Below are 25,253 nucleotides of genomic sequence, written 5' to 3' on the forward strand. Positions count from 1 at the left end.
CTAAAGCTGTATGTGCTGTAACTAAACATTTCACTGCCATGACAAGAGACAGCTGTTTCTGTGTCCACCTTCTGCCTCTAGCTTCGTACTCAACAGACAGCTATGGGAGTGGTATCCATTTTCTCGTGTACAAGAAAGCGGGTAACTTGATTTCCCAAAATGTCAAGCTAGCCCTTTAATCGCATTACAATTAATGATAAAAAATAGGATAGACTGAACAGATGCTGCACAGAACAGAAGGTCTTTTGTGTCTTCAGCTGACTTCATCTTTTTTTAGATTTCTGGAATGGCTATGTACTGGCTTGTGTTGTACTACCTTAGGAATATCTCTGTGTTTATTAGTAGACTATTGCATTTTATTGGTGTCACCGTGTTTTTTAGTGCCGTTGGCTGGCCCCTGCGCAATATAATATCCTTGTATTTCTTTTTCTGAATGTTTTTACGGGTGTGATTTGTCCTTTATGTGTTGTTGACTGACCAAATTTCTCCCTGTGGATCAATGAAGTCTATGTTTTACCGCCATCAGTAACACTATGATGTTTATCATTGTAAGAAGATGGAATATGGTTGGGAGAATACACAATACATAGAGAGAAAGCTTGCATACCTTCTCAGCCAGCTAGGAAAAGTATTTAAAGTTTCATATAAGACGTGCCATGACCTGATTCTGCATCCACCAAGTCAGCCATTATGGTGTACTGCGTTCTGTAAGACAGAACATGTATCAGTCACCATAGAGACGTGTTGCCATCCCAGGATCAAGCATTGCCCGCGGCAGGTCGATAGAATCTACTACTCCCGTCTTAACTTGTCTGTGTGTGAAATACAGAACACACAGTCAAGTCACAACACACAACCTTTCACTACTGCTGGTGTCATTATATATATACACAGGAAGATTCCAGCAGGAAACAGGTCAACAAGGTATCAACTTTCGCATCACCATCACAAAGAATGTCACTCAGAGACTTGTCAGTAGGTCAAAAACTCCACAGGTCATGCTGATAGAGTGCTGCAGGAATGAGTCCTAAAACCCGGAAATGAGTTAGCAATTTAGCATTTCCGGTTACCTCATCTCGAGTATCAATGTTTGAATGGGTTTTTGGTTTGACGCCTGAAATAAATTATGTGGTTAACACAAGTTTAAGAGATTTTGAAGTTCTGTTCCTCAACATAAAATACGTCAGTAAATACCCAACTTGTGAATTCCGAAGCTTTTACGTGCCAGTGAAAGGCTGTGCTAACAAGTGGCAGAATGAGACTACTAAACGTCATCACGCCTTTAACTAGTCCGCCTTTAACTTAGTGGTGGTGATGTGAGTTATGCAACGATGGCATACCTGTCAACCCTCCCCTTTTTCCCGGGATTATCCCGTATTTTTTCCTTCTATCCCGTTTTCCTCCCGTTTAAATATTTTCCCGTAGTTATCCCGTATTTTTAACCTTAACAAAAGAAAAGAAAAAGGCCTAATTAAAAAAGTGTAAAGTGTCCTCCGGTAAAGCAGGTGGCAGTATTATGTTTAACTTTAGCTGAAAAACGTTATCTGCCAGTAAACACACAGAAGAAGAAGACAGGAACAATAACACAGAAGAAGACGAGAACATATGGATGAGAGTCACAGTGAACGGGAGATAGATGGAGACACAGTTGTACCTGCCAAACAAGTTAAAACTTTATGTAAGTACCAAATGAGAGGAGACCTTCCCTTATTTATTAAAAGCAGTGTCGGGCAAACTCGTGCTTTTTGTAAAGTGTGCCATTCAGATGTTAGCATCGCGCACGGCGGAATAAGTGATGTTCACCAGCAAGAACAATCGTCCAAGCACAAGCACGCCCAAAATCATACACTGTCAATGTGACTTCATGTGTGACAAGAACTGTTTCGGAGGCAGACCAAGTGACCAAAGCTGAGATAAAGATGTCAATGTTTTGCGTTAAAAACAATGTAGCCTTCAGCTTCTGCAATGATTTCAGTCGCAGTGTCACGGACATGTTTCCAGACTCTGCCATCACAAGGAAGTCCTCGTGGGGGAAACAAAAGCCACACAACTCATCAATCATCAAATACATTGATGATAATAACTCATCAAATAAAATACATAAATCTTATAAACATGTCTGAATAAGTAATAAGTAATACATACTTTACATAAACATGTATTTCCTGAATGTATATACCCGTCCCTTATGTGTTTACATTTACATTATATGGGTTGGGGCTGGGGGGCTGAGAGCTGTTAAAATATGGGCGGAGTCCGGCAAAAAATGTCCCTTATTTTGAAACTCCGATGTTGACAGGTATGAACAGTGGTGTACTTTGTTTTGAGCCCAATGTTAGCTTTTTCAGTCTGGCCATTTAATTAACGTCTCAAAAATGATAGAAGTGGTGTTCATTTGTGTCAAGCTGAACAAAACGTGTGCGCATCATACGCTTTTCTTTGCCACAGAGCTTATTTTCTGCTATAATCCAAAATCCAATGGAAAAATCCTGTTCACTTTTTGTCGAGGGAGCCAGTGTGATGGTAACTTCGCGGGTTGACCTTCGAAAACACTTCCCTGCAGCATTCTGAAGACGCAGGCGCTGGCACAATGATCTATCCAACGTTCAGTACAATCTCCACTTACTGTAGTGGAGCTGAAGGACACGAGATGGTTGCTGCTGTGTCCCAATTACATTACATACATTACATGCTCATTTTGCCAGAGGGACTCTAATAGCGCTGAAGAGACCATGGGAGCTATCTGCCATGATACTCCTCGCTTTCGTCCGCGTTCTATAAAAAGTTGAGTCCTGGGTGACGCCTGTATTCACGTTGTGTAAATGGGAGACATGGGAAGTTCATGGAGCACAGGTCATGTCTCACAAGACTGTGTGCATCCCCACACCTGAACAGCCAGTAAGACATGAAAAATACTTTATCTACCACTCTTTTCTTTCTCCTCTCAAGTCAAAGTAAAAAAAACTAAAACATGTTTGTATCTGTATCAATTCATTATAAACTAGAACGTTGCTCAAAGAGCGCAGACCTCCGTCAAGACCAATGGTGCATTCAAATTCTCCTCTGCACTTTCACAAGTTTTCTAATTTCTACCAGTTTTCATGAAATTGTGCTAGTAGTTTATCAGTAATCCTGCTGACAGACAGACAGACAGAAAGAGATACAAACATAACCTCAACCTTCTTGGCAGAGGTAATAATCCAAAACAATATTGGACTTTTTGGTTAAAACATTTCATAACAATTCAGTTAAAATTGCACCCTCGCCTCATTAAATCCTAATAGATAAGTGAGGTTTAACAAGGTGTTTCCGAGCAATCCACTCAGCACCCGGAGATCAATCTCAGCTTTCCTGTTACACGTTTATTAATTTAATTTTAAACATGAGTTACAGAATTTGTAGGCAATTTGGAAAGTCGACTTCAGAGTAGTTACCATCGATTGCTTTTCTTTAATGTCTTTTCACCTGCTAAATGTTTTGAGGCTGAGCGCACATGCAGCAGCAGCAGCCCAAAGTGGTTCACATGGGTATTTTCTACAGTCTATAGAAAACACACACACACTGCTGTGTTGGTTTTCCACTTTGACTGCCTTGCAGACATGTCTTCCTTGCCTCCCTTGATGTTGTGCACATCTTTCTTGAAGCGTTATGCTAGCTTTACTGTAGGTACTTGGCTTTGGCACTAAAAGCCTCAAAGCAAAAAAACAAAATCCCCAAGAGAGGTCAAGAGTGCAGCCTGGCGTTCAGAATGCCACAACTCCCAAAAAGAAAGGACAAACTCTGCAAGCCGGTGCTGGGAATCACCTTCTGCGTCAGGCCCTCTGGACAGACCTCGTGCCTCAGTGGAAACTTGGCTCTGCTCTTCGTCCACTTCTAAACAGACGGCTGCTTACACACAGTCTGCACATCATAATAAACACACGAGGTGAACACCGTGTTTTCACCCAGCAGAGCTCCAAACTGGTGCAACAGAGAGAGGGAGGCCAGTGATAATCACAACACAACACAGCAGGTGACGCAGATACATTATTGCACTGATAATCTAGAACAAATTGTGATTATTCTGTACATGTGCGTTTCCTGTTACTCAATAGAAATGCCCCTTTAGTGCTTCTGGGATATGATGTCGATGTCAAACTACATTGTTACTGAAATAAGGAGTCCGCAGTAAATGGTAAATTACCTCAAGCAGAGACTAAATGACTTTAAACTGTTTTAAATGCTTACAGTCTTTAGCTGATGAGCATATTGGTAAACTAACCAGAGCATGCATTCATTACTTGTTGCTATGTCATCACATCATAACATACACTGCATTTATTTTAATTTTGGATTTGTGTTTATTTTTGCGTCAAGCTGACAAATTGTACCTGTAACGGAACAAAAAATATTTTCATGGACGCAGCCTTGTTTGCAAACAATGACTGAGTGGAAATATGGCAGGGAACAAGTGAAGACTCATCCACTTGGCACAAAAACTGGATCTGCAGATCTCAGCTTAACAACGATTACGCATTTGATTAATTTGACACCCTGCTCCATGTGTAACAAATGGAAAGCAACAGAGTGTGTCTGTGTGTGTATTGTGCATACAAGGTTATGCAGGTCTGGACATGACATCCGGCATCTTAAGGTTATTAAACTGATCGCCTCAGCTTTAATCAATGTCTGGTCAATGATCTATCAGAGAATATATTTTAGAAAGTTGACGGTTATTTAATTTGCTCCTGGAAAGCTGGGATAGCAAACATTTGCAGCCAAAGATTGTTTTAAGATATGTTATATTAGTGTGCTATAACACAGCATTCATTATATAGCTTTAGGTGGAGCTGAAGTCTATTAATAGGTATATTTATAATAGAAAATAAATTAATTGTAGAATGTAACACATGAGCCAAAAGAGAACAGCCAATCGAGCAGATCTAAGAAGCTTGTTAGTATATTTCTGGCGCGCAAATTGAGTTCTTATTAATTCCATTTCCAGCAGCAGTTTGTAGCAACAGCAAAAGAGATAAACTATGAAAAATAAGGCAATAATACTACAACGTAAACCTCTTCTAGTGATCACGTCTGTCCAGGTCAAGTTGATCATGGCAAGCTGTTGATTACTATATATTTTATTTTTATTTATTTCTAATGCAGACCTCCATCTAATTGACATGTAATACATTTATATAAAGGCATTGAAACCGACAGCGTCACTTTTTACTGAATTGTATCGACTGTTTCAAAGTACAGTACAGTTGTTTTGAATGCTTTTCAAATGACTGTACAATTAAAATGAATGTGCTGTGAATTCAAATACACTATCATACAGTCCGGTACCTATGAAATATAGTTTACTGTAGTTCAAATTATAATTAGGCTAAATCCTAAAACATTATTGTGCCGTTTACAAATTCAGTAATGTAAATAAAATAGGCTCCTGAGACACGGCTTGGTGGTGGTTTGAGTGCATTTATAGTACATGTGCCGCTATTTTTCTTTTTAAATCTGGGTCGAGTGAATAAAGAAATTGCTGTCGCTATTGACAATAGTTAATAGTTGGCTATTTTGTAATTGCTTTTTTGCAAAGGATGTCCTGTGAACGCTAGTGACAATTCTCTCTGACCAATCAGTGGTCTGCAGTGTTTCAACTCCAACTTCTAGTATCGGCTCAGCTCGCTTAGAAGCTGGTACCAAAAATATAACCAGGTACTATCCACAACTTTTGTTAAAGAAAACACAAAAATGATCAGGACGAGTACTTGAGTTGAGTATAGTTGTGCCGTACCATGCAAATGCAAATAAAGTCTTTTACTAGCTAGCTTAAAGTCAAACCGATAGCAGCTTAAGAGACCCAAACTACCAAATATGAGAGTGAATATTGGACTTACGTTTGTCACTTGGACAAAAAGGCAAACTATAATGCTAATGCTAAAAATGCTAATGTTGCTCTGTGTCTTTGTCACACGTCAAATTATTTTAGGTGTCTATGTTACATAAGATGTCTTCTCAACAACCTGTCAGCGACTGGAAAATGTCAGACAGAGCTTTGAACTTCAGTCAGCTGCTGAGTATCAGCTGCTTCATTCATGCTTAACAATCTCAGTCGTATTCATACAGATGTACCTAAATAACCCAACACTTCTCAATGCTGATACCCTCGTGCCAACGCAGCTCCCTCTAACCTCCTCCTATGGTGCTGAAGGTTTGGGTATTGTTGATTTTAATAAGATCTCATGTTCATGCATGTGTTTGTTGATGGGGGATCAGTTCTCCTAGCAGCAACAGATTCCTTGAGCTCTCTCAAACAGCAAAGCTTTTTCCATCAAATCTAACTGTACAACTCTGCTATAAATGGTCAAATCCTCGACTGAAGCGTTGCTGACTGATATTTAAAGGTTTCAGTTTTTTGCTACACTTGGAAATATGGTTATTAAGGTGCTGTTGACAGGTTAGACGTCTAGAAAATTATCAATTTTCACCTAAGTTTTCCCCCATAATATTAACATCTTTTGAACTTCAAAAATCACCAGTGGACCTGATGATGAATGATTCTATCAAAGTGTTATATAAACAGAAGTTGATATGAGGGGAAAGTATGACAATGTGTTCAGCAGCACCACATGTTTTAAACACCCATATAGGTAAGAGGATATTACGTCATCATTTTTGTACCAACCTGTCATGAATTATTTGGATTGCTTCACTGATCCACACCTTGTGTGAGTAAGTCATTCAATATGAACACTGCAGGTAGTGTTGCAAAGTCCCAATGAATCAATGACAGGTCAGAGATGGTGACATGGGACAATGCCTGGCACACAGGATAGGCACTTTTATGGTTCTTTATTTTGTAGTTCTTTGACTTATAATAATAATAATTAACTTTTTTTTAAACAGTAAAATAGGTGGAAAGTAAGGATATTAATGCCTCGATTGTCTTATAAATGTGTATGGATACAAATCAGAGCAGTTGTATTTTTGCAAAATGCTCTTAAAATGTGAGAGAATTAAAAATAAACACGAGAAATGAGAGAAAAGTTCCATTATCCCCCGACTGAAATGTATTTTAGGAATAAGGGTCTCCAGTCTGCCATGCCTGTCACATCTTGACCTTACTCTTAAAAATGGAAGCCCCGCAGGATACTTAGGGAGGGAACGCTTATGCAATGACAGCCTATCATTGCCTCAGGCTGAGAGTCACACAGGGCCAAGACGCTGTTTATGCAGCCAGAGCCAATCACGTCAAAGACCATGTCAGGCCCGCCTCCCACCTGTCACACAACGGAGCGTGGCTGGAGAGAGAAAGTATAAAGTTGCCTGACAAGTGAAGGAGGAGAAGAGGAGATTGAACCATGAGAGAGAACATTGCTAGTGTGTTATCCCAAAGCATGGCGTTCACTGACTGTACGAAACCCACTGACCTGTCCGCAGAAAAGAAGGGGATAAAGTAAGTTACTGTAGTGTTTAAGGAGAATGATTCGGGTTAAGGTTACATTGTAAAAGATATAACTAAGAATTACACTGCTATATAACACTCATGAATGATTTTTTTTTGTTTCCAGGAGGAAAAACTGGAGGAACAGAATAAGATTTCTCTTGAAAGCAAACTCTTCCAAGTCGATATCACATCTGATGAAAAACAAATCTTACAGGTGAGACCTTTTACGAGTATGTAAAACATATTGTTTGTGGTTCATGCGAGTTATAGTTCATTTGTTGTATTTAATCTAATTTTACTTATTATATTCAACTTTATTTTTTGTCTTTGCATACCCATTTATTAACTTAATTTATTTAGTATATTTGTTTTGCATTTTTGCACGTATGTTATGTATTTATTGTAGTGCCAGTTCCTTCTATGTGTGCATTAAAATAGTTTACATATAACATATTTAATATAAATGATGCAATGAATACAACGTAATAATTAGGTATTATAGGAGCGATCAATTCAAGGATTTTGCAGTGTTACTTTAAAGTTGCATTTAAACGTAGCAGTTGCATCTTCTGTGATTATCTAATTAAATCCGTGTTCTCTTTCCTCAGGCCGACTGCTGATGACGTGCACCAATGGGCGCAGTCACTTGACAAACTACTCAGTCATAAATGTAAGTATCATTCCGCGCAGTATTTGTGCACGATTACATAAAATAGTCCCAAAGGTCACACGGCAACTGTGTGCCAAACAAAGGAACTTTATTGGCCTCTATAAAACAAAGCTGCTGTAATGGCTTTTCACTTCCTTTACCTTACATTCATGGGCAAACAGCGAGTGGATGTGTCCCTGGGATAATGGTACCGGCCTTGTCTTTAACACTTATTTTCCTCTGTACCCCTGCCACAGATGGGAAAGCGGCCTTTTGTATCTTCCTGAAGTCTGAGTTCTGCGAGGAGAACATTGAGTTTTGGACCGCCTGTGAGGATTTCAGCACCCTCACGTCAGACAAAGAGCTGGCGTCCAAGGCCCACAGTATTTACGAGGAGTTTATTAAAAGTGAAGCTCCAAAAGAGGTAACAGCAGCAAATACAGCAGTTCATATTCATCCAAACAAATGAGTTATTTGATTTGTTTCAGAATTGATGTACCTTCGAGTTGTATAAATACACAAGATATTCATCAAAGACTCATAATGATTGTTTCTTTGGTCACAGATAAACCTGGATTTCCACACCAAAAATGCCATCGTCCAGAGCCTCCATGAGCCCACTGTGAACACCTTCCTGGCAGCTCAGAGGAAAGCCTACAGCCTGATGGAGAACAACTCCTACCCCAGATTCATCTTCTCCGACCTCTACAAAGAACTGAGTGCAGCTGCCAGGGGAGAGGGCAAGCACATTAAGTCCTAGTCAAACCAGACACCCACTCCTGAAGTCATTTGTTTACCGCTGTGACGGCGTGAAGAGACAGCTGATGATGTTCATTCCAGGCACTGCCTCGGGATAATAGACTCCAATGCAAATCCTGAGCATAAACAATAACGGCGAGTGCGGGAAAATGCAAAAGTGAAGCCCTTTTTTTGTCCGCCCCGCTGAGAGCTTATGATGTTGGGATGATAAGGCAGCTGGCAATGCGCAGATCATTTCTACCAGATGAAATTAAGGTTACATTTTCTTGACTGGGCTGATATCTGCACTATTACAATTTGCTATTTTGGGCAATGATGCGCTTCAAGAGAATGCTGTTGAAGTGCAACTGCAATCAAAGCGAAGATGACTGTCAGTAACACTTACCTGTATCTCTTAGAGACAATGATGTTAGAATGTAATAATGTTCTGATATCCACTTGAAGACTTTGCACAGCTTTCATATACACAGGACGTCTTGTGTATGAAAACCACACAGAAACTGTAATGTTGACTTATGTAATAATATTCACAATTTCCACTGAAGACTGTATTGGGCGTGAAGTTACTGTGAACATGTCATGTATTGTATATATTGCATGTGTTGATTCTGAATCTAAGTTTGCAGGCAGCTGGACTGCTGGAGAAATAAAATGTGTTCTTCAATTCTGAAATGTCTTCTTTAATAATAATAACTTTGTTTGTAAAGCACTTTTCTTACATAAAATGCAACTCAAAGTGCTTTACATGTATGCCATTAAAAACAAAATGTAATAGAATAACAAAATAAATAAATAATAAATTCATAAAAATAGAATAAAAGGCAGAAAAATAAAAGTAGAAATTATAGTAGAAAAAGATAAAAATGTACCGCAATAACTAAATGCCTGCCTGAATAAGTAAGTCTTCTTCTTTGGGATGTTTAGTGTCAACAGAGATTATGTATCTGAGTATCTGTGTTACGCTAGGGTGCGTTGTTGAACGCTGATGTTTTGAGAATGTTCAAAATTACTGGACGTACTCGACGTGTGCTTCATAAGATATGCAGATGTTACGTTACGTTAGACATACGTGAATACGGAATACGTAAATATAGTACGTACATACCTACGTGAATACCTACGTGACTACGTTAGAGGTACATTAGATATAGGCTATGTCGGCTGACGGTGAATCCTACAGCCAATGTATTGATAACGAGTGGATAACCTATTCCTACCCTATGTTAAGATTATGCCTGACGACGGAGTAACTTATTAAACGTGTTTCTACAGTACAGCTAGCGTTCAGCATGTTCGCCGTTCTCCAGCATCAGCATGACGTGAACCAGATGGCACTTTTCCAGCTCCGTTATCCAGACGCTCTGATACGTTTTAAATAGGTAAGTGATACGCTATCAATGTTTGACATATGTATACTAATTCGTTATGTATTCGTTATGTATACGTCAGCTACAACACCGCTGTGGAAAAGTTGGACGTATTCGGACTCTGACACATTTTGAGCTACTTCTGTCATACGGAACTGTGTGACAGGGCTGTATGTCTGGCGTGTTCGGCGTATCGTCTGCATCCTTCAAACGATCACAACTTACCCTTAATTTATATCAACCTATTGCCGATATTTCGTATACGCCAGCATACGTTTCTGTCATATGGATATGTGTGACAGGGCCTTAAGGCCATTGAAGAGGGCAGTACAATAGTCCAACCTGCTCATCATGAAAGCATGAATCAATTTCCTCAGCATCCTGCTTTGTTAAGAACGGCCTTACTTTGATAACATTTCTCAGGCGGAAGAATATTTTCTTCTCTGTCACTTTGCTGATATGGTTTCAAAGCTTAAATCCAAGTCCAAAATGATACCAAAACGTTTAACGGATTTGCATATTAAGAAATAGCAGGGGACCCAGATCATTTCCTTGTACAATACCAAAAGGCAAATCATGTGTTACACTAATCCAAACTATTTCCTGTTTCCAAAGAAATGTAATACGACAAAATGGTAAAAACTAGTTCCGTTATAGGCGTAAACCAAATAGGCTGATACATACAAAATATATGTATCACTACAGAAATATGTTAACCCTTTACGTGCTCCAGTGTGGATGCAATTACCTCAGCATCACAACTGTAAGAAAAATTGTAAAATATCACTTCCATGAAGCTGAAAGTTCACAGGCAATGAACTTTGCATTTCACATTCCTCGCAGCTATAGTAACGTTCAAGCTGCATACGAAGTTTATGTTATGTTCATTCTAATATTGATTAACAAAAAAGGCATTATTTTGCCTTAGTTGTTAATACCACCATAATAACAATACACTAAAGCAGTCAGGGTAGGAAACAATTCATTTACGAATATGTCTCCTTGTTGCATTTAGTATTCTTAAAATATGACCAATGCATTTGGACTGTACCTAAAGTTATACCTTAAAAACTACCCACCCAATAGTGTGTTTCTGCTCCCCAGAGAGAAATTGTCTCATTTTTGGGAAAACCATTCATCCTTATTTCACAGATGACCACCAACACTAAGATAGCATTTTCTAACAGTTATGTACGTTTAAAGAGAGACAGACCCATCTTTCTAGACAATTGATTTAAAATAGTACGGTTGATGGTATCAATTGTTATCTTTGCCTGTTTGCCAGTTTATCAGAGCATTTTTGCTGAAAATTGCTGCCTGCTGCAGTAGGAATGACTGTTGACGCAAGCTGTGAAAGCCAGTCAAATTGGGGGTTTTAAAATCAAAACAATGACATAAAAGGACACAACAAGTTGAAAAGAAAAGAAGGGAACAGCAAGTGAGTCATGTGGAAATATGTTTGATGCCTTCCATAGATTTGTGATTCGACAGACGAGTCCTTCGACCTCATGGATTGATTTTAGCTCTGATATGCTGTCAGCTGTGAGACTTTATGAAGGCAGGTGTGTGCCTTTCCTAATCAAGTCCAATCAATTGAATTGACCACAGGTGGTTTCCAATCAACATCTGAAAGGTGATCCAGAGAAATAGGAGGCACCTGAACTACATTTTAAGTGTGATTGCAAAGGGTCTGAATACTTATGTCTGAATACTCATTTTCTTTCTTTTTAATACGTTTTCAGAAATGTTTAAAATTATGTTTTGACTATGTCATTATGGGGTATTGAGTGTAGACTGCCGTGGGAAATATATCTCATTTTATATTTTAAACATGAGGCTGCAATATGAAAACATGAAGGGGTCTGAACACTTTCTGGAGGCACTGTACGTAGTCATTTGCTTGTGTAGGTGACATTGGAGAAGCCAGCAAGAGTAAGCTAGATTTTTTAATTATCCAACCGAACAATTCCGCACAATGTTGCCAACTCTTTTCCAATGAAAGTAGCTAACAGTATTAGCTTGGAAAATAGCTAAATCTTGAGAAAAAGTTGCCGAAGTTGGCTACACTGACAGCCCGTTCCTTCTGGCCATCCTCCAAAGCCAATCCCCCAAAATTACTGTTATGAACATATCATGATGAACATTTTAACGAACATGAACACAATGTTTGGAGGGACATATTATAGACCTGTGACAGCCAGAGATACCAGATTTGTGTCTTTTGTTTTTGTCAGAACATTTAATTTATTGATTCCTGTTTGGATGTAAAGAGTATTTCCACAAATATAACTAAAATGTTTCTAAAATAGGCTACATTACCATCCGTATACCACTAAAATAACACATCTGTGGCTCAGACAGTCCTAAAAATCTTGCACAGTGGATCAATGTTTACACTGACTATCATTTAGCATTTATCTTAAATATCAAAAGGTCTAATCTGCACGTCATTCACTTTGTTGGTTTGGTTGAACAAAAGTCAGACACATCCGCATGCCGTACTTAGAAATGTATTTTTGGAGACAATGTGCCGGGGGTTCTGTTGCACAACAAAAACAACATTCCTCATCTTTTTTTGGAACATTTCATTCCTCTTTGTGCAGCTGATGGGGGACGTGTCATTGCAGCTGTGTTCCTGCACTTTAACAGTGTGTTGAGTACACCTTGACTGACAGCAGAGAGTCCTAACCCGCCTGCTGTGTGCCTGCTCTCTGATAAAGAGGCTGTGCAGCCGTGAACTCATAGTAGAGGCTGACAGTGGCCAGACACCCGCACTGCTGTTGTGATGTATTGAGGTCAGCTCTCACACCAGCAGCTCTCCAGAACCATATGCTCTGCTGGCCTTCGGATAGGTGTGTGTAACTGTAAAGATTTATTTTCTTTAGTATTTGAACGGTAATAATATTACTTTAAACAAATACTACCACCATGGATTACAGTCGGTCCAGACTGAAATTTCCTACATGATCAGTCATGATCCCCAAAGGATTAGAACTACTGACCTTTGTGATCCCGTCTTTTCTCCCAGCACAATCATGAGGTTGACATTTGTGGTTTTAGGTCAAATGTCTCGACAGCTATAGGGGTGGATTGTCATAACATTTAATACAGACATACACTGTCTGCTCAGTATGACCTGTAATAACCTCTTAATATTTCATATAGCGCTTTTATCACATCAAAATGACAAATACCTGCAATACTAATGACATTGCAATCAGCCTTAGCTGTAAAAAACAGACCTTTTTCCTGCTCTGGGTATGGAAATCACTGCTTTTTATGGGCCTGAAACCCTTCAATGTATGTGATAATGAGCTGCACAAATAAACTTCCATTGACCTTCAAAATAGGCCTTCACGGCACATGTTTTGCTAGCAGCAGCCTTTGGCTATTTTTAAGATTTTATTATTTTTTTTTAGCATTTGCATCCGTCTGCGTGCCATAATATACATTCTATGTTGTGTTAGTGATGATAAGATAATTGCTGTGTTGGATGACAAAAGCATGCACAGAGGTAGTGATTGTATTCAGATACCCTGCAGAACTGGAACACTAACCATGAATCCTTTTGGTTTGCTCATCCATGTGGCCTGACCTCACATGGGCTAATAAACAGACACATTGTTCTCTCTCTGAGCTGGTAGTAAAACCTGTGGGTTTCCATTGGTTGCCGTGAAGGTTCTTGGCAACGGACTACTGGGCTCTGTTCCAGCGAGTACTTAAGGTGTATATGTAAACACTGGAACCAAAAATAGAAAAGACCACGTTCCACTTTGGTCGTCAGTGACGCAGGGCTTTAGATGTACGCTGTGTGTTCAAGCACAACCTGTAAATCAACAAAAAGTATGTTTTTTTTGTGTGTGTGTGTGTGTGTAGTACGAACTAGAAGTTGATTTACAAGACAAATCGCAGAGGCCAGTACAGACTCCCATGTTCAAAACATCAACGGGAGAAGCTTTCCAAACACCACACGAGTCACTAAACTCGTATCAGTCGTTTCTTAATGATGCATAAGGACTTGGCAGCGTGTCAGTGTGCTCTCATTAGGTCAAACGGCTACACACTTATGAATGCAAGGATTGTTTTGTTTTTAAAAGGTTTGATATCCATCTTACCAAATACAAACTAATTAAATTTCCACTGGACAAAAAGAAAAAGGTTTAGCAGATGGCTTTTTGTTATGTGCTGTAAAAACAATCCTTGTTGTAGCTCTCGTTTACCAGTAGGTGGTGGCAAATATCTACCACTCTGAATGTTGGCAGACCATCAATAATTGACTGATAAAAACAGTTTGTCAGTTTTGAACATCTGTCCTCAAAAACACCAATTCACAAAACATCTAGACATTTTATTATGAAAATAAGACAGAACATCATTTGAGCACATCTTTCCTTCTATCATGCATTAGAGCTGATGGACACACATGGAGAGAGCTTTTTGCCGGACAGTCTCTCTGCTACACCTGCAGTGCAGTTCTTAATGTCTGGATGGGTCACACGATGCCACAGTGAGGAAGTGCTGCAGACCATCCGTGGTCATTACTATGAATATGACAGATGATGAATCGTATCTGCATGTGGCTCAGTGAGTAAAGGTGAGACTGTAGGGTTCTGGATGCGTTTGTGTGGTTAGAGGCTCCTCGGTGGTTGTTCACTTGGCTTCCTGGGCTTTTTTGGCGCTTTGTTTCTCTTTTGCCTGGTGAGAAAAAAACCCCCAAAAAAACATTTTCATTGCTGTACAGAACTTAGAGGAATAAAAACACACTTAAAGCATTGTAAAAACACAACTTCACTTCAGTCTTATTCATGAACTAGGCATGGCGTTCTTGTGAGACCGTACGTCTGCCCTCTAACGGACAGAAGAAATACTTTTTTTCTTCATGTTTGTTGATTAATTTTCCATCCTGAGACCCTTGACCAAAGTCTTTCATTATGTATACATGAGAGTCCCTGAAAACTACAAGATATCCCATTAAAAATAATGAGGAGCAACACCCAACGATGTTTCAAAATGTTAAGGTACCCAAGTCTTCCCAGACACGCATGCATGGTGAACAATTAGTTTTGAAGAAAGCCACAGAAAATAGAAAAAATGAATACCTTCTCCACCAAAGGTATTAACTGTTGGTATTCTGCCAGTGTCTTCAGTAGCTCCATGATGAAAGGAAGGTAGTTGTGCTTTCGCCGAATGTTTTCAATCTGTGAGAAAAACACATAAATCCAACAAGTGGGAGAAAACTGGGCATGACTGACGTGTATGAAGGACATTACAAGAGACCACAGGAAAAATACACTGTAGCCTTAAGGGGCGTTTATAAATTCACAGCATGTAACAGTTGGGAATGTGTTGCTGAGAGGAACTCCACCTTATATCTTTTAAGTTTCTGATTTTCCTCTTCAATAAGGAGCTGGTACTTGGCAATCTCGGACTGGATGGAGCTAAGAAACGTGCTGCTCTGGTCTGTGTCCATTGGTTCATCCTGGGAGCAGAAGGGGGGAGAACAGGTTTCTATATAACCAGTATGTATCCTGATAAGTCTGGATGAAAAAATCAGCATCAGATGATGGGACAGATGGTGAAGAGGATTCTTTATGTTCTCGCAGAGTTCCAACACGGATTTAATTGTTGGTTTGTTACACTTGTACAAGGTTTGCGTCAGGCTATCTTAAGGACTTGCGCATAGTGCGATGGGAAACTCAAATATACATGTCTGTAGAATATATGTAGTTTCATTAGTAGTAACTTAAAAAGGGCAACAGAGAATAAAATGCAGCAGAAATACCCGACTCCTTCAATATGTTTGCATGAGGGTTTTCACCGTTGAAGTAAAACCTTGTGTTTGCTGACCTCCAGTGGCTGAACGCTTCACCTTGCTGTAGTCGTGGAGATGTGTAATCTGGGTGGAATCAGTAACACTGCTGTTGGGTGTGGTTAATTACAGGTGCAGCAGCGCACATTTCAGACGACACCCAAGAATGGTGTGTGGCAACAGGTGAAACAGACTACACCTTCAAACCAAATAAAGTGCTGCTACGCATCAATAGGGATGTCATGATACCAGAAATGTTGCTTAGTCGATAGCAACACCAGTTAAACTCCTTTTTATCCTTTGAATACTGGAAGTTTAAAAAGGGTATTTTTCCCCATTGCTGTGAAAACATCTCCTTCAAACAACTGTACACTTGAGAAAATGCCAAAAACTACATTTTACAAGATTACATTTGAACACACCACGTAATACCTTTCCTTCGCCCCATTCACATTTTTACTAAATAGAGCCTAAACGCATCTTACTGGAATACAATAGCACCTCTGACACCGGCTGCTAGCAGCTAACGTTAACTAGCTGTACTTCAGCTCATTTCAACACGGATATGTTGTTTACAATGTCCAGTGTACTCTACGCTTAAGGAGAGAGTAAAGGAAGCATTGAAGCACCTTTCCTTAGCATTTACAGAGTTCGACTAGCTCTCATCACGGCTGCTACTTAAATACTTCTGGATAATTTCTCTCAGTTAGGAACCTTCCAAAAGCAACAAAGACTATTCGACCGCAGCTTGGGATGAAGTTCGTCTCTGAAGCTCTCTTAAGAGATAAGAGTAATGAGTACAATGTATAGATATTCCAGGATTTATTATTGGACATCGCTTAATCCCCTGACTTACTTGTCCTGAATAAATGTCACTACCTTGTATAATGATCCATAGAAGCGCCATCTCTTATTCACCTCAAACTCCCCTCTGGGACAATCAGTGTCATTTTTCTAAATGTCAAAATTCACAAGATCATAAGATTTCATCAAACCCAGAGCAGTTGTATATTGACAAAATATGATGCGATGAACATTGTTTTTTTGTTTCGTTATGAAAGCTGAACATCTGATGCATTTCACATGCAGCCTCACAGGGAGAAAGTAAAAGAATAAATAACTCTCGTCATGTCTGCACTGGATTCCGCTCCTTTGCTGCCACTCACCTCAGTAAGCTGGGTCTGGAGCTCTGCGATTTTCCTCTCGTATATCATCTTCCTGTCCGACACAATGGCCATTAGGTTGAACCGGATCTCTCCTTCACTGTACCTGAAGAGGGAAACAATACAGGTTTACTAAGTGTAGAATGATACACTGTCAAGAAAATCAACGTAGGACAGTATTTGGCAGAACAAGTCTGCATATACAGAGAGAATACCATCGTCTGTAAAATCCTTCCTACGCTGCTTTACATCTGCTCTCCTTTGGTGTCTCACTACTCATTGTATTCAAAGCAATACAATTCCATATCAACTGTGAATTGGTTAACTGTATAAGTTATGTTAACTATAATAAATAAGCAAAAGATATTCACTTCTGTATTCTTTTCTCGATCACTGGGCGAACTGCGCTGATCCAGTCGTCCTGGTTGCACGCACCTGGTGAAAAACAGATGAGAACTAATAATACTGCCAGTGTCCGTATATACAGTAACTGTACGTCATCATAAACACAGACAGTTTTAGAGGAAATGGGCCATGGCCAACAAGATGAAATTCCATAAAGCAATAAAAGAAAAAATAACAAATGACTTTTTCTCTGCTCACCCAGGTCAATTGGTCCCTCTCGAAGTCCATCCAGCTCGTATAGTCTGCCATTTACAGGAACATAGCTCACAAAGTGAAAGGCGTCCTCGTCCTTCGCTGTCGACTTTGCATCAAATTCAAACATTTGCTGTCTGCAAATACAAAAAGAAAACGCTCAATTATAAAGTGCACTCTGCTCCAAGAAGATCAAAACTCCAACCTACTCTGTGCACAAAGTTAAACATGTTTCCCCTCAATTACAAATGTGATGACTAAATAAGCTTCACGTGGCGACCGACGAATGACCCAGACTCACACGAGCAGACAGGTGCATTAGCAGCAAATTAACAAATCACTTTTCACAGCTAAAAATAACAGGAAGTCATTCAAACAGAGCTTCTCCAGCCGGACATGATACGGTGCTTACCTGGCAAAGCTGTTGTGAACTTGTCGGATCACTTCGGAGTTGCTAAGAGCCAAACCTTTCATCTGAGGAGAGCGGGGGGGAGGTACAGGATTATAATGTGACTGTACAACCTCACAAGCATCATGAAACTGTACAAGTTTCTTTTTCTAGTATCAAGTCATGGATCCAATTAGTGTTGCAATGTCAGTGATATGAAGAAGGTACTAATGAAAAGAAATGACCAGTGTGTTGCTTGTACATCATGCCACTAGACATACAGATTCTTCCATGCAGCGTTTCCAGCCCACGTCTTTCCCCTTTGTAATTACTTGTTGCCCTTTGTAGACGGGTTTAGACTAAAATATATAAATATACACAAAGTAGATTTGTCTCGGCAGAAGTCTCCGTACGTTGAGTTTTTCTAACTCGAAAGGAGAAGTTGAGCATTATAAATCAGTTCAGCTTAGTTCTGTTGAACAGACAAGCTGACAGTCATCGCGGTTTTGAAGGTAAGAGGATAAAACTGTGTTGAAGAAGGAAGGGGAAATAAGTAAAGAGAGTTGTGTAATAAGTTATTGCTTCCAGAGAGAAAGCTGATTTTTTTTATCATGCATAATGTAACACTTATTCATTGAATTACAAGCCAAATGATGATGTCACCTAAGTGAAAAGGAAGGTGCATAGTCTTCAACTAATACACCTATAGAAGACTTCAGTACATTGGGAATGGCTAGACAAGCACAGTAAACAAATTATAAACATGGATTCAAGAGAAGAAACACCATGAACTTACAGCAGCGTCGAAACTCTGTGAAAACTCTCTGAACTCTGTCAGTGTGTCTCCAACCAACATGTCAGAATGGGAGCAGTTGAGAAGAACGCTGACTATTGCCTGGGTGGCACAGGCGTTGTTAATGACCTGAAAACACAGAGCGATAACAGTCACTAGAATTAATTGGACAGATGAAAGAAACCTTATTGATGCATGCATTTAAGAAAAAGGGATCGCATCCTTCATTGTTTTGCAAATCTGTGAGACAGAAAACAAATGATCAAATCCTAGAACGGTAGGTTATGTGGTTATATGAAGCAAAATCTTCCTATATGATGTCTTGCAATTACACTTGGGTTTCTCTGTTGTTCTGGTCAGAGTGGTTACCATCTGACAGAATGTGGACACTACTTTGTTTATTTTGTATGCTTCTTTAGGAGCTATACTTCAGCAGTTACATATTGAGTCAAATGAATCCGGAAGAACATTTGTGTATAAACAGCTGCGTTTAAAATAAGATGTACAGAAGCAGATAGAGATTACCATTGTCTTGGCTATGGAGCTTTTTATTTATTCTACAGCTGCACATTACAGTTATATATTTATGACACCAATATTTCATGACACAATGTGAAGAAAAAGAAATGTAAATAACAAAGCTAAATGTACCTGTTTTGCAAAGAAGATGTGATCAAGCCTTGAATCCTGAACGATTGATCCTGCTGGCTCCTCACCTGGCTGCCACTTGAACAGGAAAATCAACCCATGAACTGGTCTGAAACAGAGCAGAAAATTAGCTAAAAGTCTGTCATATGAGGGAGCATGCAATATAATGAAGCTGCAGGTATGAACATACTTCAAGTTGTCAAAGTTCTCTGGCTCCATACTCCATATCTCTTCAACCTGGGCGCCTTTGCAACCTGACAATGACATGTAAAGCATCACATATTCATTCACACTTGTAAGTGTTTAAGTACAGTCTATTGGACCGTTAACACACCTTAAATAAGTGCGCAGCTTTTCCCAGAGGCGGTCTGACAGAAGATCAAATCACAACAAATGTCATTCACGAGTGAGGATTTGTTTTCACGCGCCGTTGTTTTGAACGCTGAGTAATGCTAGCCAGTTAGCTTGCCCAATTAAGTTAGCGCTGTCCAATTATCACATGTAGCTTTTAAGAGAAAGCAGCGTTTGGGTGGCTGTTGAGAATACAAAGCCTCGAAAATATTTGAGTTTGTCTTCATAGCATTATTTTTTATTATTGCATAGGAATCAAATAGTAGCTAATGTAGAAGTTACCGTTAGCTTTAAAAGGAGCTAGCTAGCTAGCGCTGTCGGATAGCCACGGTGCACTGAATGAGCAGCTAGTCACTCACCAAAACCTTTGATCAGCTCTGTGAACACGCCAGGGTCGCTCTCCATCAGACACCACTCTCCTGCGCTTCCAGCCATTCTTTACAATGTTGTTTATTGAACCTACTGTGCACATATACAGGATGCTATGTCCTAGCTTAGCAGTACACCCGCTAGTCAAGCTAATTTCAATGAAGCACTGGAGTGACCTTACTGATGATGCGGTGCAATGTGGAGAATCTGGGTGCGCAAGTTTTATATCACAGCGTAGACCGTCGGCCGCAACACACGTTTGACAAACAGTATTTCAAAAACATTTACGACAAAGCATCGTTTTAGGAATATGCGTGCATCAACATTTGGAAATAGAAAACTTAAAAATAATGAACAATCACTGAATAAATCGGCCCTCTTCTGAAAGATTATCAATAACCGCCCGCCTACGCCAACGGTGGTTACAAATGAAGCACACTTCAGTGAAAACGCAAAAACAGACATAAGAGGCTGATAGACTTTCATTCATATTTATTTATAATCATAAATACACATTTAGGCATTAAGAAAACATTTAAGAGTGGTTGTTATAAATACGCCCATTAATCTTCATATTCATAACACTGACCTGCATCATTATACATTTGGCTATTCATACACTTTGGTAAACCAACCATGTACCGAATATCAAAGACATTCAGAGAGAAACAAAAGCTTCTGCTAAATCTCAGATACATTGACATAGAAAATACTTCGAACAGCCAAGTAAAAAATGACAAAGACAAATCTGTAATTATTTTAATCTTAAACATATGAAGAATAACCTCAAAAAACTCAGTGAAGATGAGTATTAAATCAAACTGTCAATGTCACAGCCCAATGATGTTCACATTTTAATGATGCGTGATGCTGAGAGAGATCATACTTTTTGTTTCGACTGTAATATTGTTCAATAAAAACAACCATAAAGATGAGAACTAGTTCCAGTATTCACAGGTTTTGTTTAAAAGATGGCAGCTTTAATAATAACAATAAGACTTTACGTCACTGGATGAAAATGTGTAGCCTAACGTCAAGTATCCAATGCACTTTGATAAATGTATAACATAATCGTGCTGAAGCAATGTTCAACTTGTAGCACGAGATCAAGTAAACATTTAATAAATACAGGATTGAAAATAGCTACAAGAACGGTTAGTCATTTAGCCGACTGTCCGCTGCCCGAGCCGTCGGAGCTGCTCTCTGCGCAGCAGGGACCACACTGTTTGATCAGGGGCAGCAACCTTCCCTGCTGATGGAGTTGTTTGGTATCAGAGCCACCCCCGATGCAGTTTCCGTTAATGAATACTCTCGGCACCTGAACACACAGATCATGTCAGAAAATCAGTTCTCCAAAAAAAAAAAAAAAAAAAAAAAAAGGAGGTCTAGTGCAACAGTCTTAAAACAGTTGAAGTGTATGAGGCACCCAGGCTCTACAGTTCAGCATTTCACTCGCATGCCAGTGAAAATTAAAGTGTTTGAATGTGATTGACAACCAAAATGGCTAAACACCAACTTTAATCTCTTTCTTTTTATCAAAAAGCAGAGTACAAAATGTTCAGCAAGCATCGCATTTGTTATGTTATTTCAAAGAGTACCTTTATAGCAGGGCAAACGTATAACATGTCTGTTTAAAGTGCTCTCTATCAGTCAATGTCTACTCTGTACTCGGCCAAAGATCATTTGTAAAAGAAGACCCCTCCTGTCTGGGATACCACTCAACAACTGCCAGTGGACAGATTATTTCTGTGTCACAACACGACACCAACAGAGTGATAGGTCTTCTCTCTAGCTCATCGCGTCATGTCAACGTCAGAAGTGTGAAGAAAAAATGTAATGAGTACTAGAAACCAAAGAAGCTGATGGACACAGAAGTCATGTCTCATCTTGTACATATTTATCCTAAACGAGGCATTCCATAAACTGTTTACCTAAAGATGGATCACCTCGATGGCTCCTCAACTCCTCATCAACACATTCTAAGTAAGACAGTCATAGATGGCATTGACAGTCTGATTCAGGGCAGGGGCCCCTATCTTCACTCTCTGACGACTCTTCCATCTCCCTGACCTTCCCAGTCTGAACACTCTGGACTCATCTCAACTCTGATCCTGCAGCTGTGGGCCGTCAGCTCCCGTAGACTAAAAGATGAGCGATATGTTTAGGAGAAATGACCTGACCAAAAGACACTCAAGACGTTAGTGTTTGACCTAAGGCCTACTTAAGTTTCCTTTAAGATTTTATTATAGATAGGAATTAGTCCAAAAATGATTTAAAAAGAATTCCGGTTAAACTTTTATTCATATCATCAAAAACATAAGGTTATAAACGTAATCATTTTTGAATTTGACCTAGTATTTGGATCAAGTAGCTAGTGAAAAATAAACTGTTATTTCAATGTGTCAAACACATATTTAATCAGCATTTAGGTAAATAAAAGTATCCGATTGGGCTCAAAAGTGTCTGATACCCAATGTTAAAGGACTTGGATCGGGGCCAACCAAACTTTGATCGGGATTTCCTCAGTTTTAAATGCCGGTCTTTAAATGTTTTGCCGTCCTGTACTTCTGGATTTTGCATCTTAGTTTGTAAAAAGTGCAATACAAAGAGTTGTTATTACACCCATTTATTAATAATTTGATTACTTTAAAACCACTAATAATTTGTTTTGGAATTAATATGCAACTTAACCAAAAATAAATCTGGAACCCGACTTGAGCTGTTCTTGTTGTGCCCGTTTCAGCTTGTACAACTCATTAACAACTTCCACAGCCGTCAAAGAAAAAGAGGAAGAACGCAGTGAGTCAGAAGCTAAATAAAATAACAGCTAATAATTAATTGTGTAAATGGATCTTGCATGTGCAGATACATATTGCCCTCATAAAATAAATTCCAGGTTTAATTTGATCTGAAAACAGTTTACATATTGTAACTCTCATCCCTGTCATTCCTCAGTGTATATTATCAAATCAAATCAAATGTATTTGTATAGCCCAATATCACAAATTATACATTTGTCTCAGTGTGCTTTACAGACTGTACAGGTTACGACACCCTCTGTCCTTAGACCCTCGCACAAGTGAAAACTTCCTAAAAGAAACCCCATAATTAAAAGGGGGAAAATGGAAGAAACCTCTGGGAGAGCAACTGAGGAGGGATCCCTCTCCCAGGACGGACAGACGTGCAATAGACTTTATGTATGGGTGATCTTTTTCTACACATGGAATTGTACCTATAGGTTTTCAGTCTTACACAAAATATTCAAGTTATCACTATAAAAAATGTATTTCTATTAAATGTATATTGTATTTATTTGTAGTCTGACAAAGTTGCAGCTTGTTCTGGGTTTTATGTTGTCTCAGATTCAGCTACTTTGAGTCAAGATACAGTCCTAAATCTTGTCTGCAGCCCAAACAAAATACCAGTCAAGTCAACCTAAATGCAGAGCTGCCAGAACAAACAAGCTGTCAAATTTGCATGTTTTGATTATTTTTTAAATAGATTCTGAAATAACAGGCTGTGAAGTTAATTCAAATTCCGATCACAAAATACGAGACTCTTACCGTTCTGGCACCGGTCATCTGAGCTAAGGCCTCTTGAAGTCTCCTCCCGTCATTGTGCTCATCCAGTTCAATCACTTTGTAGGTTGCACCAATTTCATTGAACACATTCTTGGCCATTTTGCAATAAGGACAGGTGGTCTTAGAAAATATCACAACACAGTTCTGTGACACAATCTCCTGAAAGGTCAGGCAAAAATAAGATTTAATTTATTATCAGTAAAACACAGACATAGACTGCCCATATCAGGCCACAAGCGAGTTGCTCGACAAAGGTGAAAGAAACCTTAATTCCGCAGTATTTCCATGGTTACTGTTTAGTTAGTGAGTGAACTGTAGGTCAACTTCATAACAGGTTTTTGACAATTATTTTTACTGAGAAACATCAAAACAGGAGGTATATATATATATATATATATATATATATATATATATATATATATATATATATATATATATTAATTTATTGCAAAATTAATCAAACACAGACATTTCAAACTAGACCTAGGTTGTAGAGATACACAGCGCACTACTGTACCAAAAGGTTTTCAAATTGACTTCAGGAAACAGATCTGTAAGCATCTACTTACCCGGACATACTGAACACAGGATGTGCTGGACAGAGGTGTGGACGATGTAAAATTCCCCATTCTGAAAAAGATAAATCACAATATTGGAGTACATAGTATTTCAAGGCAGTTGGTCTACTGTAACTGGTCTTCACGCAATACAAAGGACTGACACAACAACGTGTAATAACCTAGGGGAAGTGAAGATATCGCAAGAAGAGACGAGATGAACGCTAAACATTAGCATCAAAATAATATCTAACTGGAGCATAACTGCTGGTCTAAAAATAACCATGTGTATTGTTATAGTTGTAGTAACTACTGATAACAACACGTTTCAAATAACGCTGTGCCTGGTCTACAACTGCAGTGAGGTTCGTGTGACAGGTAATCCAGGATTAGACGTACACATGCTCTTCACTGACACTACTAATTGGCTAAGATTTGATGGGGGACAAATAAACTCCCTTAAAATCCGATAACATCAAGAAGGCACGCTACTGTAAACACGAATAACACTTCCTAAAACGTGGCTGCAAGTGTTTGATGAAACGTGACCACATCAAATTCGGTATATACTTGATTTCCCTCCCAGAAGTTGTTTCAGTGAAATCTTAAAGTTTGTAATTGCTTCACTACCGCCCACTGCACGACATTAACGTTAGGTGCAAGATAACAGAGATAGCGTCACGTTAGCTATGCATTGACAGCAGGCATGCATATGGTAAAGGTCGGTTTTTTTTGTTTTGAAAAATAATTGATTGTTAATGGATCACATGCATGCCGAATTTGCCAGATTAATCTA

General features: G+C 39.1%; 3 protein-coding genes across 7 annotated transcripts in view; 1 reads left to right on the forward strand and 2 right to left on the reverse strand.

Annotated features, from left to right (window-relative positions):
* Positions 1-7,306: 7,306 nt before the first annotated feature.
* On the forward strand, positions 7,307-9,500 carry LOC115007101 (regulator of G-protein signaling 21-like). The gene is made up of 5 exons (XM_029429799.1): positions 7,307-7,435; positions 7,551-7,640; positions 8,035-8,096; positions 8,333-8,499; positions 8,641-9,500. Exons 1-5 carry the CDS (start codon positions 7,341-7,343, stop codon positions 8,833-8,835), a joined length of 609 nt encoding a protein of 202 aa, XP_029285659.1. The 5' UTR covers positions 7,307-7,340; the 3' UTR covers positions 8,836-9,500.
* A 5,033-nt stretch (positions 9,501-14,533) lies between these two features.
* Positions 14,534-20,527, reverse strand: uchl5 (ubiquitin carboxyl-terminal hydrolase L5). 2 transcript variants are annotated; one of them, XM_029430499.1, is made up of 11 exons: positions 20,310-20,527; positions 19,790-19,853; positions 19,603-19,708; positions 18,955-19,080; positions 18,183-18,244; positions 17,777-17,907; positions 17,545-17,608; positions 17,177-17,279; positions 15,567-15,680; positions 15,301-15,399; positions 14,534-14,896 (listed from the first exon to the last, which is right to left on the reverse strand). In XM_029430499.1, the coding sequence occupies exons 1-11, from the start codon at positions 20,383-20,385 to the stop codon at positions 14,852-14,854; spliced, it is 990 nt and encodes a 329-aa protein (XP_029286359.1). In that variant the 5' UTR covers positions 20,386-20,527; the 3' UTR covers positions 14,534-14,851. The 2 variants fall into 2 exon arrangements, with proteins under 2 accessions (XP_029286359.1, XP_029286360.1); XM_029430500.1 differs by lacking the exon at positions 20,310-20,527 and adding an exon at positions 19,934-19,983.
* A 267-nt stretch (positions 20,528-20,794) lies between these two features.
* The window catches only part of glrx2 (glutaredoxin 2), a 12,912-nt gene continuing 8,453 nt past the window's right edge, over positions 20,795-25,253 (reverse strand). For all 4 annotated transcript variants that reach the window (XM_029430554.1, XM_029430555.1, XM_029430556.1 and 1 more), the window contains exons 2-4: positions 24,470-24,530; positions 23,883-24,059; positions 20,795-21,637 (exon numbers count right to left, since the gene is read on the reverse strand). In XM_029430554.1, the coding sequence (XP_029286414.1) occupies positions 21,479-21,637; positions 23,883-24,059; positions 24,470-24,529 (396 nt within the window). In that variant the 5' untranslated portion in view covers position 24,530 and the 3' untranslated portion in view covers positions 20,795-21,478. The remainder of the gene's footprint in view (positions 21,638-23,882; positions 24,060-24,469; positions 24,531-25,253) is intronic.

Source organism: Cottoperca gobio, chromosome 4 (genome assembly GCF_900634415.1).
Source record: "Cottoperca gobio chromosome 4, fCotGob3.1, whole genome shotgun sequence".
In the NCBI taxonomy this organism is placed as follows: domain Eukaryota; kingdom Metazoa; phylum Chordata; class Actinopteri; order Perciformes; family Bovichtidae; genus Cottoperca; species Cottoperca gobio.

Coding starts and splice junctions, on each gene's coding strand:
- LOC115007101 (XM_029429799.1), top strand. CDS start 7,341: ATGAGAGAGAACATTGCTAGTGTGTTATCCCAAAGCATGGCGTTCACT. Junction 8,097..8,332: donor CAAACTACTCAGTCATAAAT/GTAAGTATCATT, acceptor CCCCTGCCACAG/ATGGGAAAGCGGCCTTTTGT. Junction 8,500..8,640: donor AAAGTGAAGCTCCAAAAGAG/GTAACAGCAGCA, acceptor CTTTGGTCACAG/ATAAACCTGGATTTCCACAC.
- uchl5 (XM_029430499.1), bottom strand. CDS start 20,385: ATGGCTGGAAGCGCAGGAGAGTGGTGTCTGATGGAGAGCGACCCTGGC. Junction 19,854..20,309: donor AGAGCTGATCAAAGGTTTTG/GTGAGTGACTAG, acceptor TGTCATTGTCAG/GTTGCAAAGGCGCCCAGGTT. Junction 17,280..17,544: donor ATCGAGAAAAGAATACAGAA/GTGAATATCTTT, acceptor TTCCCTCTTCAG/GTACAGTGAAGGAGAGATCC.